Source organism: Nuphar pumila, chromosome 3, assembly GCF_984573655.1.
Source record: "Nuphar pumila chromosome 3, dmNupPumi1.hap1.1, whole genome shotgun sequence".
NCBI lineage: Eukaryota > Viridiplantae > Streptophyta > Magnoliopsida > Nymphaeales > Nymphaeaceae > Nuphar > Nuphar pumila.
Window position 1 is genome coordinate 29,232,433 of NC_143251.1, and position 17,307 is coordinate 29,249,739.

At 36.4% G+C, this 17,307-nt stretch overlaps 1 protein-coding gene across 2 annotated transcripts in view; it reads right to left on the minus strand.

Annotated features, from left to right (window-relative positions):
* MDAR6 (monodehydroascorbate reductase 6) overlaps positions 1 to 13,841 on the minus strand; it is an 83,520-nt gene extending 69,679 nt beyond the window's left edge. For both annotated transcript variants that reach the window (XM_089999175.1, XM_089999174.1), the window contains exons 1-4: positions 13,607 to 13,841; positions 13,312 to 13,477; positions 13,097 to 13,196; positions 11,347 to 11,424 (exon numbers count right to left, since the gene is read on the minus strand). In XM_089999175.1, coding sequence (XP_089855301.1) covers positions 11,347 to 11,424; positions 13,097 to 13,196; positions 13,312 to 13,477; positions 13,607 to 13,619 — 357 coding nt within the window. In that variant the 5' untranslated portion in view covers positions 13,620 to 13,841. The remainder of the gene's footprint in view (positions 1 to 11,346; positions 11,425 to 13,096; positions 13,197 to 13,311; positions 13,478 to 13,606) is intronic.
* Between the last annotated feature and the right edge of the window lie 3,466 nt (positions 13,842 to 17,307).

The following is a 17,307-nucleotide window of genomic DNA, read 5'->3' on the forward strand; positions in this document are numbered from 1 at the left end:
TCTGCTTCTGTGCTAGATCTAGCCACTGTATTCTGTTTTCTACTACTCCATAAAACAAGATTGGCACCAATGAAAACCCCATACCCTGAAACTGACTTTCGATCATCAGGATCTCCTGCCCAGTCTGCATCTGAACAAGCAATTATGTCATGAGCAGTATTCATGGATCTGCTTTTGGTGTACAAAAGTCCATCTCCAACAGTACTCTTCAAGTACCTCAGTATCCTCTTTACTGCATCCATGTGTCCCATCCTTGGCTCATGCATGAATTGAGAAACTTGATTGACTGAATATGTAATATCGGGCCTGGTAAAAGTAAGATATTGAAGCATTCCCACTAGACTCCGATATTTGGTGGGATCATGATACAAGTCTCCGTTTTGCACACTTAGTTTCTGGTTAAGCACACTAGGAGTAGCAAGAGGCTTGCAATCTTTCATTCCACCCTTTTCTAACAGATCCAGGGTGTATTTATGTTGGGTCAAAGTAAGTTTATTTTCTTGACTATCCACTTCTACTCCAAGAAAGTACCGAAGGTTTCCAAGGTCCTTCATTTTGAACCTTTGACTCAGAAGGTCTTTAGTTTCTTGAACATGGTTCTCACTACTTCCTGTAATAATTATATCATCAACATATATTAACAAGAAGGTAGTAAACTCCTTACCTCGAAGAATAAAGAGGGAGTGATCCAATTGCGATCGATAGAAACCATGTTTTTGAATTTCTAGAGAGAAACTATCAAACCAAGATCGTGATGCTTGTTTCAGTCCATAGAGAGCTCAATTTAATTTGCATACATATTCCTTTGAATCTACTTCTGTATAGCCTGGCGGTTGTTCCATGTATACTTCTTCCTTCAAATCGCCATGAAGAAAGGCATTCTTCACATCTAGCTGACTTATTTTCCAACCATAATCGACAGCTAATGAAAGAACAATGCGAATTGTACCCATTTTCACAACTAGACTAAATGTTTCATCATAGTCTTGTCCAAACTCTTGAGTGAATCCCTTGGCTACGAGACAAGCTTTGTATTGTTCAACACTTCCATTCGGTTTGTATTTGATCTTGTAGACCCATTGTGAGCCAACAACATTTCTATCTGGAGGTCGAGGAACGACAGTCCATGTTTGACACTGGTACAAAGCTTCCATCTCTTCATTCATGGCTTGAATCCATTTTTTGGAATTAATGGCTTGATGAAAATGTCTAGGCTCAGTCTCTTTCTCAATCTGTGACAAAAATAACTGAAAATCCATGGTGAAATTCTCATAACTGACCCACCTTTCAATAGGATGCCGAGCTCTTTCAGATCGTCTGATCGGAATAGCTACTGTATTAGAAATTGAAGAAGTAATGTCATTGGATGGATCAAGCATAGGATCTTCTTATTCAATATCGTCCGCAGTCAAGAGTGAGTCCCTTTCTCTTCTCCTATAAACTTGCCCAGCAAACTTGTTAATCTCTGGAGGATGTTCTATTTCAAGTTCCTGTATGCCATTGTATCCATCTTAAGAGGATGTTCTTTGAGCACAGGAGGAAGGACACTCATCATTGGTTGCAGGAAAGAGCTCTGCACTGAGCCATGGATCATAAAATAGAGTATTCATATTGGTTTGGGCAGAAGCATATTCTCCATCTCCAAAATCATTCTCATCAAAAACTACATTACTAGATATCTTAATTCGTCTATTGTCAGGATCATAACACCTGTACCCTTTGTGGTGATCTGCATATCCGACAAATCTACACTTGGATGCCTTAACCTGAAACTTGTTTCGCAGAGAAGAGTCAATATGAACATAACACGTGCAGCCAAAAATTTTTAGTTCATCATAATCAGGATGCTTCCCAAATAGGACAAAAAAAGGTGATTTATCTTCTAAAAGCTTCATGGGCAGACGATTAATAATGTAAACAGTAGAGTGAAAAGCCTCTGTCCAGAGTCCTATGGGAGTATGACTTCCGTGCATCATGCTCATAGCGCTTTCCACAATGTGACGGTGTTTCCGTTCTGCAATTCCATTCTGTTGGGGTGTATGCGGGCAAGATACTCTACGATTTATCCCATTATCTTGGAGATAATTGATAAAATCCCTGGATGAGTATTCCCCCCACCATCACATTGGAAATGTAGAATATTAAAAGAAAACTAAGTTTTGACAAATGTATGGAAACAACGAAAAATAGAGAAAACTTCCGATTTATTCTTCATGAAATATATCCAAGTGAAGCGAGAGAAATTATCAATAAAAGTAACATAATATTTGCTGCCAGAATTAGAAGGATTAGGAGCCGGTCCCCATACATCGGAACAGACGATTTCAAAAGGCCTTGAAGCTCTCTCATTTATTGAATGAAAAGGAAGAACATGACTCTTACACATTTGACAACTTGAACACATTTTATTATCTGGTCTAGGAATCAGGCCAGACTCAGGAATAAGACCATCAGATACGAGTCGCTCAACGAAGACTCGACCACAATGACCAAGATGCAAATGCCAAAAATCAGGCTTATTACATTTATTTGAAGATTGCAAATTGAACACATGAATATGCTTGGACGACATGGACTGAGGAGATGACTTCAAGGTAGGTCGAACACAAGTAGAAGGGTCCTCCTGGAAGACATACATATTTCCCTGGCGTTCCCCTCTAGCGAATGTCTTCTTCGTTTGTAGATCCTTGACATAAACAAAAGACGGAGTAAATTCAACAGAAGAATTGGTATGATCAACAAGCTTAGAAACAGAAACAATATTTTTTGTAATATTTGGGGCATGAAGAACATTGGAAAGATGAAGTGGGGATTTAGGCAAGGGGATAGAAACATTTCCAATGTGGGTGATGGGGTGGTGTGACCCGTCTCCAGTGACGATGTTACTTTTTCCAAAATAAGGAGTTAAAGTAGAGAATTTACCCGCATTACCTGTGACATGAGTAGCTGCCCCCGAATCAATGTACCAGACGCCTTTATCATCGCGTTTCAGATCAAGTTCAGACAATGCAGCCAAAAGAAGCTCTTTCACATCGCCACCAAACTTTGAAGGGTTCTCCTTTCGTCCTGACGAACTCTCACCCTTTTGGAACTTTCCTTTGTTCTGTGGATTGTGCCAACAGTTGGCTTTGACGTGACCTCGCTTGTTACAGAGGTAACAGGTGGGCACGTTTTTCAGATTATAAGGAGAGGCATTCGGAGTGGGTAGTAACCCACGCCCCCCTGGGGTACCTCGTCCTCGTCCTCTGCCTGCACCAAAATGACTATCACCGCGTCCCTGGCCAAAGGAAACACTAGTAGCAAGAACCTGGCCACCAGTGTCATGTGACATCCCCTTTAAGGTCATCTCATATTGAAGGAGTTTCGCTTGCAAGTCTTCAAACGATGGTAAGCTGGGTAGACATAACAATGAGGTCGAAAGAACATGGAATTCCGATCCTAATCCATTCAAGGCTTGCCTGACTTTATCTTTGTCTGTAACTTCATATCCGACAACAGCCAGTTGATCGCTTATGTTCTTGACCTTGTTCAAGTATTCCATGACAGAGATGGAACCCTTAGCGAGGAGTTGAAATTCACGCTGAAGAAAGGAAATCCTAGCCTCTGAAATCTGAGAATATGTCTTCACTAGCCGGTCCCATAATTCTTTTGTTGAGCACTCATCTGGAATTCCCACCAATACTTCTTGAGAGATAGTGGAGATAAGGAAAGCAACTGCAGCTTGATCACGTTTCATCCAATTTTCATATTGGGGATTTGGTATTCGTTGTATAGGATCAGCCTCGTTTCCATCCTTAGTTTCTTGTATGACAAATTCTGGAGGGGCTGAAATTGATCCATTTAAATGTCCAGAAAGACCTTGACTTTTAATGAATGGAAGAATTTGTCTTTTACATCCATTTGATAGATGTTTTATTTGTTAGTTGAGGCAACGGTGATGAGGCATCGGACAATGACCATTCAGGCCACAGGGGCAAACGTTTCTTCATAGTCAATCCCGTGTTTTTGACTATATCTCTTTACAACTAACCGAGCTTTATATCTCTCAAGAGATCTATCGCTCTTAGTCTTTACCTTAAATACCCATCTGCACCCTATTGTTTTCTTACCCTTGGGAAGAACTTGAAATTCCCAAGTTTTTGCCCTGTTGAAAGCTGAAAGCTCACATTCCATTGCTTTCAGCCACTTATCATTCTTTTTGGCTTCTTTGAAGTTTTTGGGTTCTATATAGGAATGAATGGCGCTAAGACAGGCTCTATGTTTAGGAGTAAAGGAATCATATGAGATAAACCTAGAAGGCATCTTTCTATTTCTCTCAGTTCTTCGTAGATTTTCATCATTTGTTGAATTGGAACCACTAGGTGTATTTTTCAATCGCACTCCTAAAATTGTTTTTGTCTCTATGGGTATATGTTATAGGGTCTCTTGATGCCCCTTCATCACTATGTTGGGAGATAGGAGAATAGAAGGGAATATCTTCTTTGTCTTCTTTATCATTGGCGTCATTAGGAATGAGTTCATCATCACTATCATCATCATGAGCTAATAATTCAAATAAAAATGAGTAATCCATGTTTTCTTTAAAATGTTTACTTCTTTCAAAACCATTAACATTTTTCAGAAAACTCACACTTCTGGAAACATATAATTTATCATTCTTAATATCATAACAACGAAACCCTTTTTGGGTTTCCAAATATCCAAGAAAGGCGCGGACAATGGCTTTCGGTGAAAGCTTGTTGTTCTTGTCAGTAAGAACAAAGCATTTGCAACCGAAAATTCTCAACCGACTATAGTCGGGTTCTTTGGTATACAACATTTCAAAATGCGAGATATTGTTTAAGTTTTTCGAAGGCCGATTTATTAGATAGACAGACGCTAAAGCAGCTTCAACCCAAAAACCTTTTGAAATGTTTTAAGAAATAAGTAGAGTTCGAGTTATCTCTATTATGTGTCTATGCTTTCTTTCGGCTAATCCATTTTGTTGAGGGGTTTTCAGACAAGATCTTTGGAGAAGAATACCATGACTTTCAAGATAATTTTTTAATTCACTTAAAAGGTATTCTCTACCAGAGTCGATTCTAAAAAATTTTAGATCCCCATTGAATTGATTTTTAATCATCATATGATAGGATTTAAAAGTCAAAAAAACTTCATATTTGTGTTTAAGAAAATAAATCCAACAATATCTCGTATAGTCGTCAATAAAAATGACATAATATGCAAAACCTCCTTTTGACAAAACAGGTGTCGATCCCCATACATCCGAATGGACAATTTCGAAAGGTCTTGTTATAAACATAGATCTTTGACAAAAAGGTAATTTTTTAATTTTTCCAAGTATCCAATCGTTACAATTGAAATCACTTTTACATAGACTTTTAACAAAAGGTAAATGTGAAATCTTTATAATATTTGGATGTCCAAGTCTTTTGTGTCACACATTAATATCTTTTTGTTGGACAACATTACAAAATGGGTTCTTTGGAATTTGAAGAGAATCGACGTAGTAAAGATCACCCTTCCTAGAGCCTTCCTCAATCAACCTCCCGAACCAGCGATCCTGTATCCAACATTTGTTAGATGAAAATTTTATATCACACCCATGATCCGAGAGTTGAGAAACCGAAAGTAAATTTAAGTTTAATTTAGGTATAAATCTAATTTTTGGAATAAAAAACCCTTGTTTTTCAAAATTTTCAATTCTTTTTACTTCAAAAGATGTTTCATCCGCGGTTGAAACAAAGGATGGGGAGCGATTATTGCAATCGAAAAAAAAAACTCATACTTGGGGTCATGTGAAATGAAGCACCCGAATCTAAAAGCCACGATGTCTTACCAGGAAGAGAAGAGGTTGACATGGCGGCTTCGGAAATAGCCCCTTTGAGAAAAGGTTGAAGAGCATCCACAATTTGTTGCAATGAGAGAGCTCCATTTGAAGATGATGAGCACTCTTCCTTTTGATTTTGAGGTTGGGATGTGGTAGTCATGGCTAACTTCTTTCATTTTTGACATATTGGCTTGATTTGCCCCGGTTCCTTACAAAAGTGGCACAAGAGCTTGCTATAATCCCTCTTTCCTCCTTGACAGCTTGAACTTTGGTTTTGATTCTTGAAATGAGGAGGCTTGTAGGTCCTTAAATTACTCATTGGTCTTGAAACGACATTAACACCTTCATTTTCTTCATTATTGAAAGGTGTTGCTAGAACACTTGGATTATTCTTACTTATACCCATATGTGTCTCTTTCCCACTTAGTTTAGTAATTACATCTTCAAGAGAGGGGAAGTGAAGGCAGATAGGAGAGACGATCAGATTTGTTCAAATTCGGGCCTAAGCCCATTCAAAAAATTGAAAAAACAATCTTCTAATTGCTCGTGCCTAAGCTCAATAGCATCTCCGCTCCATTTGGGTTCAAACATGGCAAGATCATCCCAAATGGAAGACAACTCCGTGAAATACTCTCTAATAGTCATTTTGTTTTGTTGAAGGGTCAAGGCCCTTTTTTGAAGATAGTATTTGTGAGACAAATCCCTTGAAGTGTACATTTTTTCAAGGTATTCCCACGCTTGAGAAGCTTTCTTGAACTTTATAATGTTGGCATTGATTCTTGTCTCCACGAACGAGAAAATCCATGAGAAAATTTTGAAGTTTTTCATCTCCCATTCTTCATGTTTTTTGCTATAATCTTCAAGAGTCTTGGCTCTTTCTTCTCCTTCAAGAATTTTTATTTCTCCTCTCTCCATTAAGGTGATCTTAGGCTCCGGTTCGGGAATCGAACCTTGGATATAGCCCCAAAACCCTTTTCCTTTAATATGCGCCTCCATATTTCTGGCCCAAACGTGATAGTTGGAGCCATTAAGTTTAAAGCCGAGAGAGAAATGGGAGTCTTTTTCACCCATTGGAGAGGAGAAATGAGGAAAAAAGATATGTACCTTAAGAGATTTTTAGATCTTTCTTGGTGGAAGAATCTTCTAAAGTATTGGATGAACGAAAGGATCCACCCCAATCACCAAATATTTGAGGGCATGTTTTTCGAAGCACCGAATAAATGTGAGAATCCACACGATCTTTCTTTCTCCAACCTCGCTTTGATACCATGTAAAAGTATCTTCAACAAGATACTATGATCAAGACCTTAATATTCTTGATGATAAACACGTGCAGACATGCACAATAAGAACTCTTAATCATTTGGGCTTTGACCCAAAGCATTCCTGAATATAATAGAGGGAGGCCTTTTATATAGGGCAAGGGAAGACCCTTGAAGGGGCTCCCACATAGTCGTTGGAGTCGGGCCTACGTCTAGTGGTGGGCCCCCGAAGGTACTTGAATACATTGAAAAGAAAAAAGAAAAATGGGAAAAATAAAGAAAAGAAAAAGGAAATTACAAAAAGCATATACAAGAATTGAATATACGTAAAATGTGTGAAAAGACAGAACTACCCCTACGGCTAATAATAAATAATATATTTTATATATATAATAGGTAGATAAATATACATATATTATATATATGTATATGTATTACCTTATATATATAATATATATTGGATTACAAGATTCGATTACATAATTTAACAGAGGTCTACCCCAGGTTGAACTCTACCTCATCCTTTCTCTTTAAATTCATGTTTTTAAATTTTTAAATTTATATTGGCTTTAAAAAGAGCATGGATGAATTATAGGTTTAGGTTAGACCCATGATCCAAATCCATATCTAATTCCAATTGGAACTCAAAGACAAGGTACTAGTTAATATAGATCCTGAACTGGGTCCAAATCCATATTAACATCGATCCAATGGATCGGGTCGAGTATGATCCAAATTGAAAAAGACTAAAAAAATAGAGGCTGGTCAATTTAGAAAAATGCATTTTTGAAACAGCCGATATCCGAATTTGATAAAATAGATCCCCTACGAGATCTACGTTCCGAAACGGATCTAACTATGGTCTTAAATCTGTTTCGCTCCTAAATTTTTCCTAAATTTAACCTGAATTTCGTTCAAATTTAAAGGTTAAAAATAAATAAATTCACAGATTTTTTCTTAACATTTATAGATCTTGTCAGTGAGCCTTGGACTATGTCTAGGCCCATGTTGACGTCAGCCCATATTTAAACATTTTTCATAATTTTGTCATAATAAATATAAATATTTAATTTAAAATTAAATTATTAAGCTTAAAAATTATGAAAAAATTATGAGATATTACACTAAAGGACCACTAGATGGATATTTTTGAACCGATCTAGAGAAGAAAAAGCAATCAACAAGGATTACAGGGACAAAGCAAACGATGATAGAAAATCGGTATACGGAAGAAAGAGAACATACATGTGAGTACATCAGTAGGTGGTTTTACCAAGCTGGGATTGCATTCAATGCTGCAAGATTGTCAAATTTTCAGACAATGGTTCAAGCAATAGGGCAATTTGGCCCTAAAATGAAGGCAACAACATATCATGAGCTATGAGAGCCATTATTAGAGAAGGAAGTAATAAGAACAAATGATTTTTTAACATCATACAAGCAACATTGGGCTAAATATGGGTGTTCCATAATGTCAGATGGGTGGACCGACACAAAGGAAAGGACACGCATCAATTTTCTTGTTCATTGTCCTTAAGGGATGATGTTTTTGAGGTTAGTGGATGCATCTAAACATGTAAAAGATGCAAACTTAGTATACAAGTTATTGTATGATATAGTTCAAGTCATTACAGACAATGCCTCGAATTATGTTAAGGCAGATAAGATGTTGATGAATGAGTTCCCTCATTTGTATTGGACTTCATGCGCAGCACATTGCATTGATTTGATGCTAAAGGATATAGGAGAATTACCTAAACTAAAAGGTGTTTTCAAAAAAGCAAAGGAGTTCGTGCTATTTATATATGCTCATGGCCAATCATTGCATTTGATGAGAATGTATAAAAAAGAGAGCTATATAGGTCAGTCATAACGCGTTTTGCTACTAGATTTTTTATTCTTCAAAGCTTGCATGAATCAAAAAAAGAGAAGTCAGCTTGCAGAATAATGGGTCCTTTAGTTTAGGTGTTTCGCTTGGTTGATACCAATGAAAGGCCGGCCATGGGATATATATATATATATATATGAGAAGATGGACCGTGCAAAAGAGCAGATAAAGGTATGTTGCAATTTATAAGTTATTGAATTTATTGAATCAATTTCATTGATTTTTTTATGCATTGATTTGTGATTCTGACTCATATTACTTGATAGGTAAACTTGAAGCACGAGGAAACACGATATAATCCTATTTAGGAGATAGTGGATAAAAAATGAGAGATACCTGTGTTGTAAAAAGCATTGAGGCATAGCGAGGCGCTCCACCAAAAACCGAGGCGAGGCATAAAGCGTAAGTTATAAAAAAAAATTAAAAACTTTAAAAAAATTATAAAAAAAAATTTAAAATACAAATAAATAAAGAAATGCTTTATTGATGAAGTAACAACCAATAAGAAATAGAAAATCTCAAATAAGTATTAAAAAATATGAGATTAACATATAAAACTAACTAAGAAACTGATTACATAACTAGAAAACTAATTATATAATTGAAAAATATAATGTCTTGTAAAGCAACAACCAATAAGCAATAGAAAAGCTCAAATAAGCACTAAAAAGTATGAGATTAACCTCTAAAAAGTAAATGAATAAAGAAACTAATAAATAAAACATATAAAAGTAAAGAAACTAATAAAAAGTAAATAAAAAAAAAACTAATAAATATAACATATAAAAGTAACTAAGAAACTGAAAGTGATTAATAGAAGTTAAAACATATGAGATTAACATATAAAAAGTAAAGAAACTAAAAGAAACTAATAAATATAATATATAAAAGTAAAGAAACTAATAAAAAGTAAATAAATAAAGAAACTAATAAAAAGTAAATAAATAAAGAAACTAACTCATAAAAAGTATATCTTCTTCTTCTTCTTCTTCTCTGTTTTTATTTTTTGTGTGCCTCAGGCTGGCACCTTGAGGCACGCCTTTTGCACCTTTAGGCGCGTTTTTGATAACACTGATCCAAATATATATATATATATATATATATATATTGGGTTTGCATTTGAATCTCAAAGATCCAAATTCTTCACAAAAACCTTATTTTAAGGTAGATTGTGAGGGATTAAGATTGGATTGGATCCAAATCTAGTCTTAATGGAATTAGGTTGTGTTCTTGGTTGGGTTGGGTCCAAATGGACCCAAACCCCCAGTTATCTTATGTGAGACCCATTTTGGGCCTCGATTGGATCCCCCATCGAGATCCAGATCCGGATGGTGTTGTCTAAGCGATAAAACCTGACAAACATGCAAAAGTTCATCAATCCAATCACGGTCGATGATTTTTTCATAAAAGTACTAAGAATAATCTTGTATCATTTCTGAAAACCCAAAAAAATCACGGATTTTACAGTTTGTAAAACCCATAAGAGGCACTATATTACTCTTTTTTGTATTTGATTACAGAATAGCTCCTAAACGGTTCATGTCCTTAAAGCTTTCAAAGAACATAGTTGCGCGCATTTTTTCCTTAATGCTAACCTGTAGATGCATTCATCATTGCTTATTCACTGAAAACCATGCTTTGGATCGAATTGAATTGATGAGAAAACTCGATATCTATTTCACCAAGTTTTGGTGCAATATGAGTTGCCAATTTTCAATCGCTCCAAATAAGCATCTAAACACAAAAAATGCCTAATCTAATCTTTGTTTTCTACTAAGCTATAGAGAATACATTGATGAGTATGGATTAAGCAAACAGCAAAACTATGTCCCTTTGAAGCTACTTAGGACTGATTAGTATATATATATATATACACGAAGTGTAAACATCAAATGAGAGGGCCACAGTTGTGCACCGCACGTCCACTCAAAAGGCCTTTAGCGGTGGTCACGACCACCACTAAAGGCCCTTTCGTCTGACGTGGGCGTCCACCGTTACTCTCTCTCTCTCTCTCTCTCTCTCTCTCTCTCTCTCTCTCTTTATATATATATATGTGTGTGTGTGTGTTCCAACATGGACAACGCATTGCATTACATCAATAAGAAATGCATTTTATATATTAAAATGTCACAAAATAGTTTTTATTGATTAAATTTTTAAAACTTCATGTCCTCATGCCCTTTTAAAAAAAAAAACTCGTGTGTCAAACATGGGTCAATAGAATGGATATGCAGTGAAAGGGGACTTTAGTGCAACATAGACACATGGAAATTGTTTAAATACATATCTCAATAGTCTTAACCAATGACAATTATACATAAAGAAATTTTTAAACTAATTATGCACACAAAATTCACAGTTCTTACAGGAAGTCGTGCTGGTTTTTTATCCAAAGGAAACAAATAACCTTTTGTCAGTGCTGGGCGCTCATAGGGTGCAACTGCCTGCAGAGAAACAGAAAAACAAATCAGAGTTTGTCAAGAAACCAACTGACAATAGAAGATGCATAAACTTTTTTTACTTTCAGGAAATGGAACGCCTAATATGAAAGTCACTTGATGTTCAGTGGTCAGATAGGCCAGTTTGTTTCATGAAGGAGGATCTAAGTAAACAAGAGACTGATGGATTTATCACCTTAGCTTGCAACCAACTGGAGTGTGGAAACAACAGGTATACTCAGCCATGAGAATGGTTTCATTGGACACACTCGAGTCATCACCATGTTTTTGCTCTTTTTAGTATAATAATAGCTTAGATAGTGTTAGACATAGTTTAATGGCTAAAAGGAAGACATGATAGGTAATTAGCACCTTTCCAGAAAACTATTATACAGTTGATGCTTCAAAATCAGTGAGCTACAGCAACCACTTGAGAGATGAATAGGCAAGTCACTCTCAACCGCGATAAAAGATAGTTAGAAAAAAAGGGACCAAATCCGTTATTATGTATAGTATTGTACAAAGAACTCAAATGCCATTATTATCAACTGAATCAGCCTTTCTTCGTTCATGGTTCGATATTTTCGTGCCCTAGGTGTAGAGGAACCACACCAATCCATCCCGAACTTGGTGGTTAAACTCTACTGTGGTGACAATACCTTCATCTCTGGTGTTATCTAAACTAGCATAGAACCAAAGCAAGGTTATTATGTGATTTTAGGCTATCATATCATTTCTGTTGAGGAATAAATTTATTAACCACTGCCATTCCTTTGTTTTGGTGCATAGCATCAGCATAGTACTAGTATAAATAAGGCTCTATTGAGAACTGGTAGTTGGAGGGAATTTATGCATTTGGAAAAGTAGCAGTGGCAAGTTCCTGGATTTGGCAGCTACCACCTCTAATAGGTGTTAGTTACCAAATACAGTTTTTAGTGCAAATAGAGAGGGGAGGCCACTTCACCTCTTTTCCCAGATGCATAAACTTTCTCCTTAAGGTCATTCTCCCAAACAGCCATCATCAGGGTAGTTTGACTAAGGCTCTTACCAAATGCATAAACTCCAATCCCAGTACCAGTTACCCAACAGAGCCTAAGTAAACTGGGATTCTGTTCCTATAGATATCATATGTTGTTAATTTTATGATCACAATGCCTTTTAATAAGCATAATTCCCATGCCTTTAGAAGTATGCTTCATGTGATGCAAGAAACGAGCTTCATGAGCATTTAGCTTCCAATTTCTGAAGTGGATCGTTAGCATAAGAACTTGTACGAATATGTAGGAGCTTCTAGTAGCCATGATTTGTTATCCAATAAGTAAAGTTGGTAGCTTATGGTTAATAAATAAGAAGAGGAGGTACTGATGGGCTTAACTAGATAAAAGAATCAAAATGGGTAGCTTATAATATCTGATATGTTTAAAACTAATCATCAATTTCAATAACTAAGTTCAGTACAAGAGACAATCAGAACCATAAAAACTTGTTTGTGGTCAATAAATAAACAACCAAGATCATCAATATGGGTAATTAAGGCTTAAAAAGGAAGGGAAAAAAACATTAAGCATTCAAGAAGCACAGATTTGGCTATAAGAATAACTAATAAAAGTGAGGTGCAATACATCAAATCAATATTGAGGTTTAATGGAAGAGAGAGAGAGAGAGAGGTGTTATATACCTCCTTGGAGACAATGCATAGTCTCCCATCGGCCATTCCATGCTCCACAAACGTCCGAGCAGCGTAGCCCGCTGAGTTACCGCCTCCGACGATCACAAACCTAAATCCACGGCGCAATTCGAACGAATCACCAAACCCACAAAATGAGAAGAAGAAGAAGAAGAAACAGAACAACAACAACAGCACATATTTAAGAGTCGATCGAAAACACTCACTCACGATTCTCGTTGGCGAAGGACGCCGAAACGGAAAACGTCCTTGCGGGCCTCTCAAACCCCAAAGACGTCCCCTGCTTGGATAACCCGCCGCGAAACTGATGCTGAGGGCACCTGAGTGAGATGCCGTGCTTCAGCCAACAAGCATCCGCCATCCTCCTCAACGCTGCGAGTATAATAACACAAAGAAGAGGACGCAAGAAAAGAGCGGAAAAACAAAAAAGAATCAATCAAAGAATTCAGAGAGAAGAAAAGGAATTGGGGTCATCTTTCTCAGGTATCTGCCAGAACGAACCTGAGATATTCATGGCGTCGTACAGTGTGCGAGACGAGAGCTCAAATAGTGGGTTTCCCTTTTTTTTTAATTAATTCTCCGGGAACGGCTTTAGCGGCAAGCGAAAGGGCGGAGAGTGGAGCTCTCCTGCCTAACGGCAATAACTGCTCCGAGAGCGAAGGGTCGCAGCCCCGACGAAATGGGCGTTGCCCTCCACCTGCAGAACGTCAGCAACGGCACGGCTGTTTTGCTGGCTATGCTCCATGAACCTCAAAAACACTTAAAAAGTAAGCACTTCTGTCTTTTGATGCCTTCTATGATTCTATAGACAGCTTCTTCCTAAAATCTCCTCGTACGTCATGGGGCTTGGCATCGTTTGAGAAATTAGGTTTAGACTTGAAAACCAACTAAGTAATGTGCCGGTCCGTTGCACTAAAAAGCAAGAGAGAGAGAGAGAGGGGGGCAGATAAAACTATATAAGAATGGGCGGATATTGCATTCCTCAAATTGGAGTTGGGGAACGGTTTGCTGGATCCAATCTTATTCATTGTAGTTTAACTGGATCCATTCAAGAGTCCAATATGATTGATACGGGTCCATGCAAGTTTATTGAGTCAAATATGTTTCACTGAATCTCATTGGTTAACTGGATCCATTTGTATCCAATATAGTTCGGTTGGGTCCATTCAGGAGTCCACTATGAGTAAGTGTATCTTATTTTGTCAAACTGGTTCAATTAGGAATCTAATATGATTGACTGAATCAAGTTTTGTTAACTGGATCTAATCTGGTTCAGTTGGGCCAATTCAGGTCTACTTATTCCAATATATATTGACTGGATCTGTTTAGTTGAGTGGATCCAAGCAAATCCACTGTAATTCAAACCAGTCCATTTAGGAGTTTGATATGATCTACTGTATCTAATTTGGTTAACTTGATTCAATAACTAATTTGCTTTGCTGAATCCATTACGGGCCGACAAGGTTATTTTACGTCTACTAAGTCCAATATGATTGACTGAATCTATTTTAGTCTGAATACATGTGTTCCACTTGGGTCCATTCAGTTCTATGCAGTCCAATATAATACATTGGATCTTTCATACAGACTCATTTTTTAAACGGATCATACCGGACAGAATAAATATACGGAAAGACTGTGTTGTACGGTAAAAAGAATGTGTTAACAAGCCTAACCTAATGATCATCAGACGCCATTTGTTGCTCATGAGTGCTCACATAATTCTCTAAAAAACCCCACAATTTGCCAAAATTTGTTTGATGATCAAAACTACAAATAGCCAGTGTATTAAAACCTTTTTACCATTGCGTGGCAAGTATCGCACACTCTCGCTTAATAGAAACTTCTTTTTGCGGTCATCAAGAAGTGAACAAAAAATTATGTTTGTTATGAGATCTTCTCTGTTAATGGTAAAATCGCATATTTTATACTAAAGTTAAGAGAATCAGTGTGAACATTCTTTCTCCTCTATTTAACCATCACTTAAATGTATCTTCCCACATATTTTTTGCTGATCTACTTTAGTTAACTGAATATATGTGCTCCACTTGGGTCCATGCATATATATACAATCCAATATGATACATTGGATCATTCATACATAGACTCATTTTTTAAATGGATCATACCGGACAGAATAAATTTACGAAATGACTATGTTGTACCATAAAAATAATATGTTAACCAGTCTGCCCTGGTCATCAAACACCATTTGTTGCTCATGGAATGCTCACACAATTCTCTAAAAAAACCCACAATTTGTCAAAAAAAATTCAATGATCAAAACCACAAGTAGCCAATTACGTTAGAACCTTTTTACACTTCATATGTGTGAAACTCACGAAGTTCGTGTGATATAGCGCTCCACTTGTCAGGTATCGCAAACTTTCGCTTAAGAGGATGTTCACACATCTTTTTGGAGTCTTCAAGAAGTGCACAAAAAGTTATGTTCTTTATGATATCTTCTCTATTAATCATAAAACCGCAAATAACTTAGTAAAATCGCATATTTTGTACTGAAGTCACGAGAAACCGTGTGAACATCCCTACTCCTTTATGTAACCATCACTTAAATGTATGTTTGTATATGTTTTTTTGTGGTCTTCATGAAGCTTGTAAAAACAAGTTTTGTGAATCTCCTTTTGATCGTAACATCACAAATACCTTAGGAAATTTGCATATATCTTTTACCTATCGAATGTGATATTCTTTTTATGTTTGCACTTTTTTGTGGTATAAAAAGTGATTGCTTGCACCTCAATGCTATTTTCTAGGGTTTCTTTGTGGCCCCCAACTTGGTTGATCTTTCACAAAAAGAATGGTGACTTTTTCATCCACTCTTTTTTAGTGATTCATCAATGACACTTCATCGTTGCATTTTGACAAGGTTGCAGCATTATTCTAGGTCGAAAGTAAGTTTCATACAAACAATCTATATATGTATATTGTTTTATTTTCATTCTAAACTTTTTCATTTTTTATAGAAATGAGTACCATCTAGGCTCACGCATACTTGTGTCTGATTGTTTTCTTGTCCTGTGTTTTATTTAATCTTTTTCTCATGATTTATAGTTTAAGGTTTACTACTTTTAAGGCTTTATATATATATATATATATATATATATATATATATATATATATATATATATATATATTGTGTTGTATATGATTTATCTATTTTTGCTTATCCTTTATTTAATTTCTAGTGTTTATGTGTTGGTGTAATAGGGTTAGGGTTGACTGTGTTGGTGTAATGCATATTTGTTTTATGTGTAGGTAGTTAAAGATGCCTTCAATATTTGTTAAACTATACTACTACTGATGATCGTAGCTAGATATCTTTAGTAGTCCTAAAAAACATTAGCTTTCACAAACAACTATTAAATATTATAAAAAATACTTACAATTGCCCTAGTTATTGTTCGCAATAAATTTAAGAAATGATCATTGGCCATGTGATGACCAGACTCTCTTTGATTGGTCCTCTTTTTTATGCTTAACCGATTCCACATTGCAACACGTGAAAATTCAATAATGTGACCTCGTGGAGGCATTTTAATAAATATGTACTCTCATATCCAAACTTGCAAAGATTTATACACAAATTAACACATATTAATACAAATATATTTCATAAAAAATGTAAAAAATATTTTAGTTTAAATCAATAATTTAGGTATGAACGAAGGAATAACTACCTCCAACAACACCATGTCGATGATGTTCATTCTTAGAGTTCTCACGCTACTCAGACATGCGTAGAGGTGTGCAAGTGTGATTGCTTCCCATGTGTATTGCTTGACGCAATCCAAGTCTCTCACCAATTCAATATTTCCGTCACTATCAATGGATAAGTATGTGCCCAAGAATTAGAGCAAGAATTCTCTTAGATCCCTTTTCAAGATATTACTAGCCTTTCCTCCAATACGTGATAGTTTTTTCTTTATTCTCCTCACCCTGCTGGGGTCAAAGTGATTCCTCAACCATGATAATTGCAACCTTTCTCATAAGAACGCATCATCCTTCGCTCTCAAATAAATATCACACACGTGCTTCAAATTTTACCACTGGTGTCCACTCACTAGCTCCCTATGACACTTAAATCTAGTGATTCGTGTCATGACCTCCAACGTTATAGTTATCTCAATATCTCTGAACTGGAATGTGTTGGTTGACACATTCCAAAACTGCACAATGGCCTC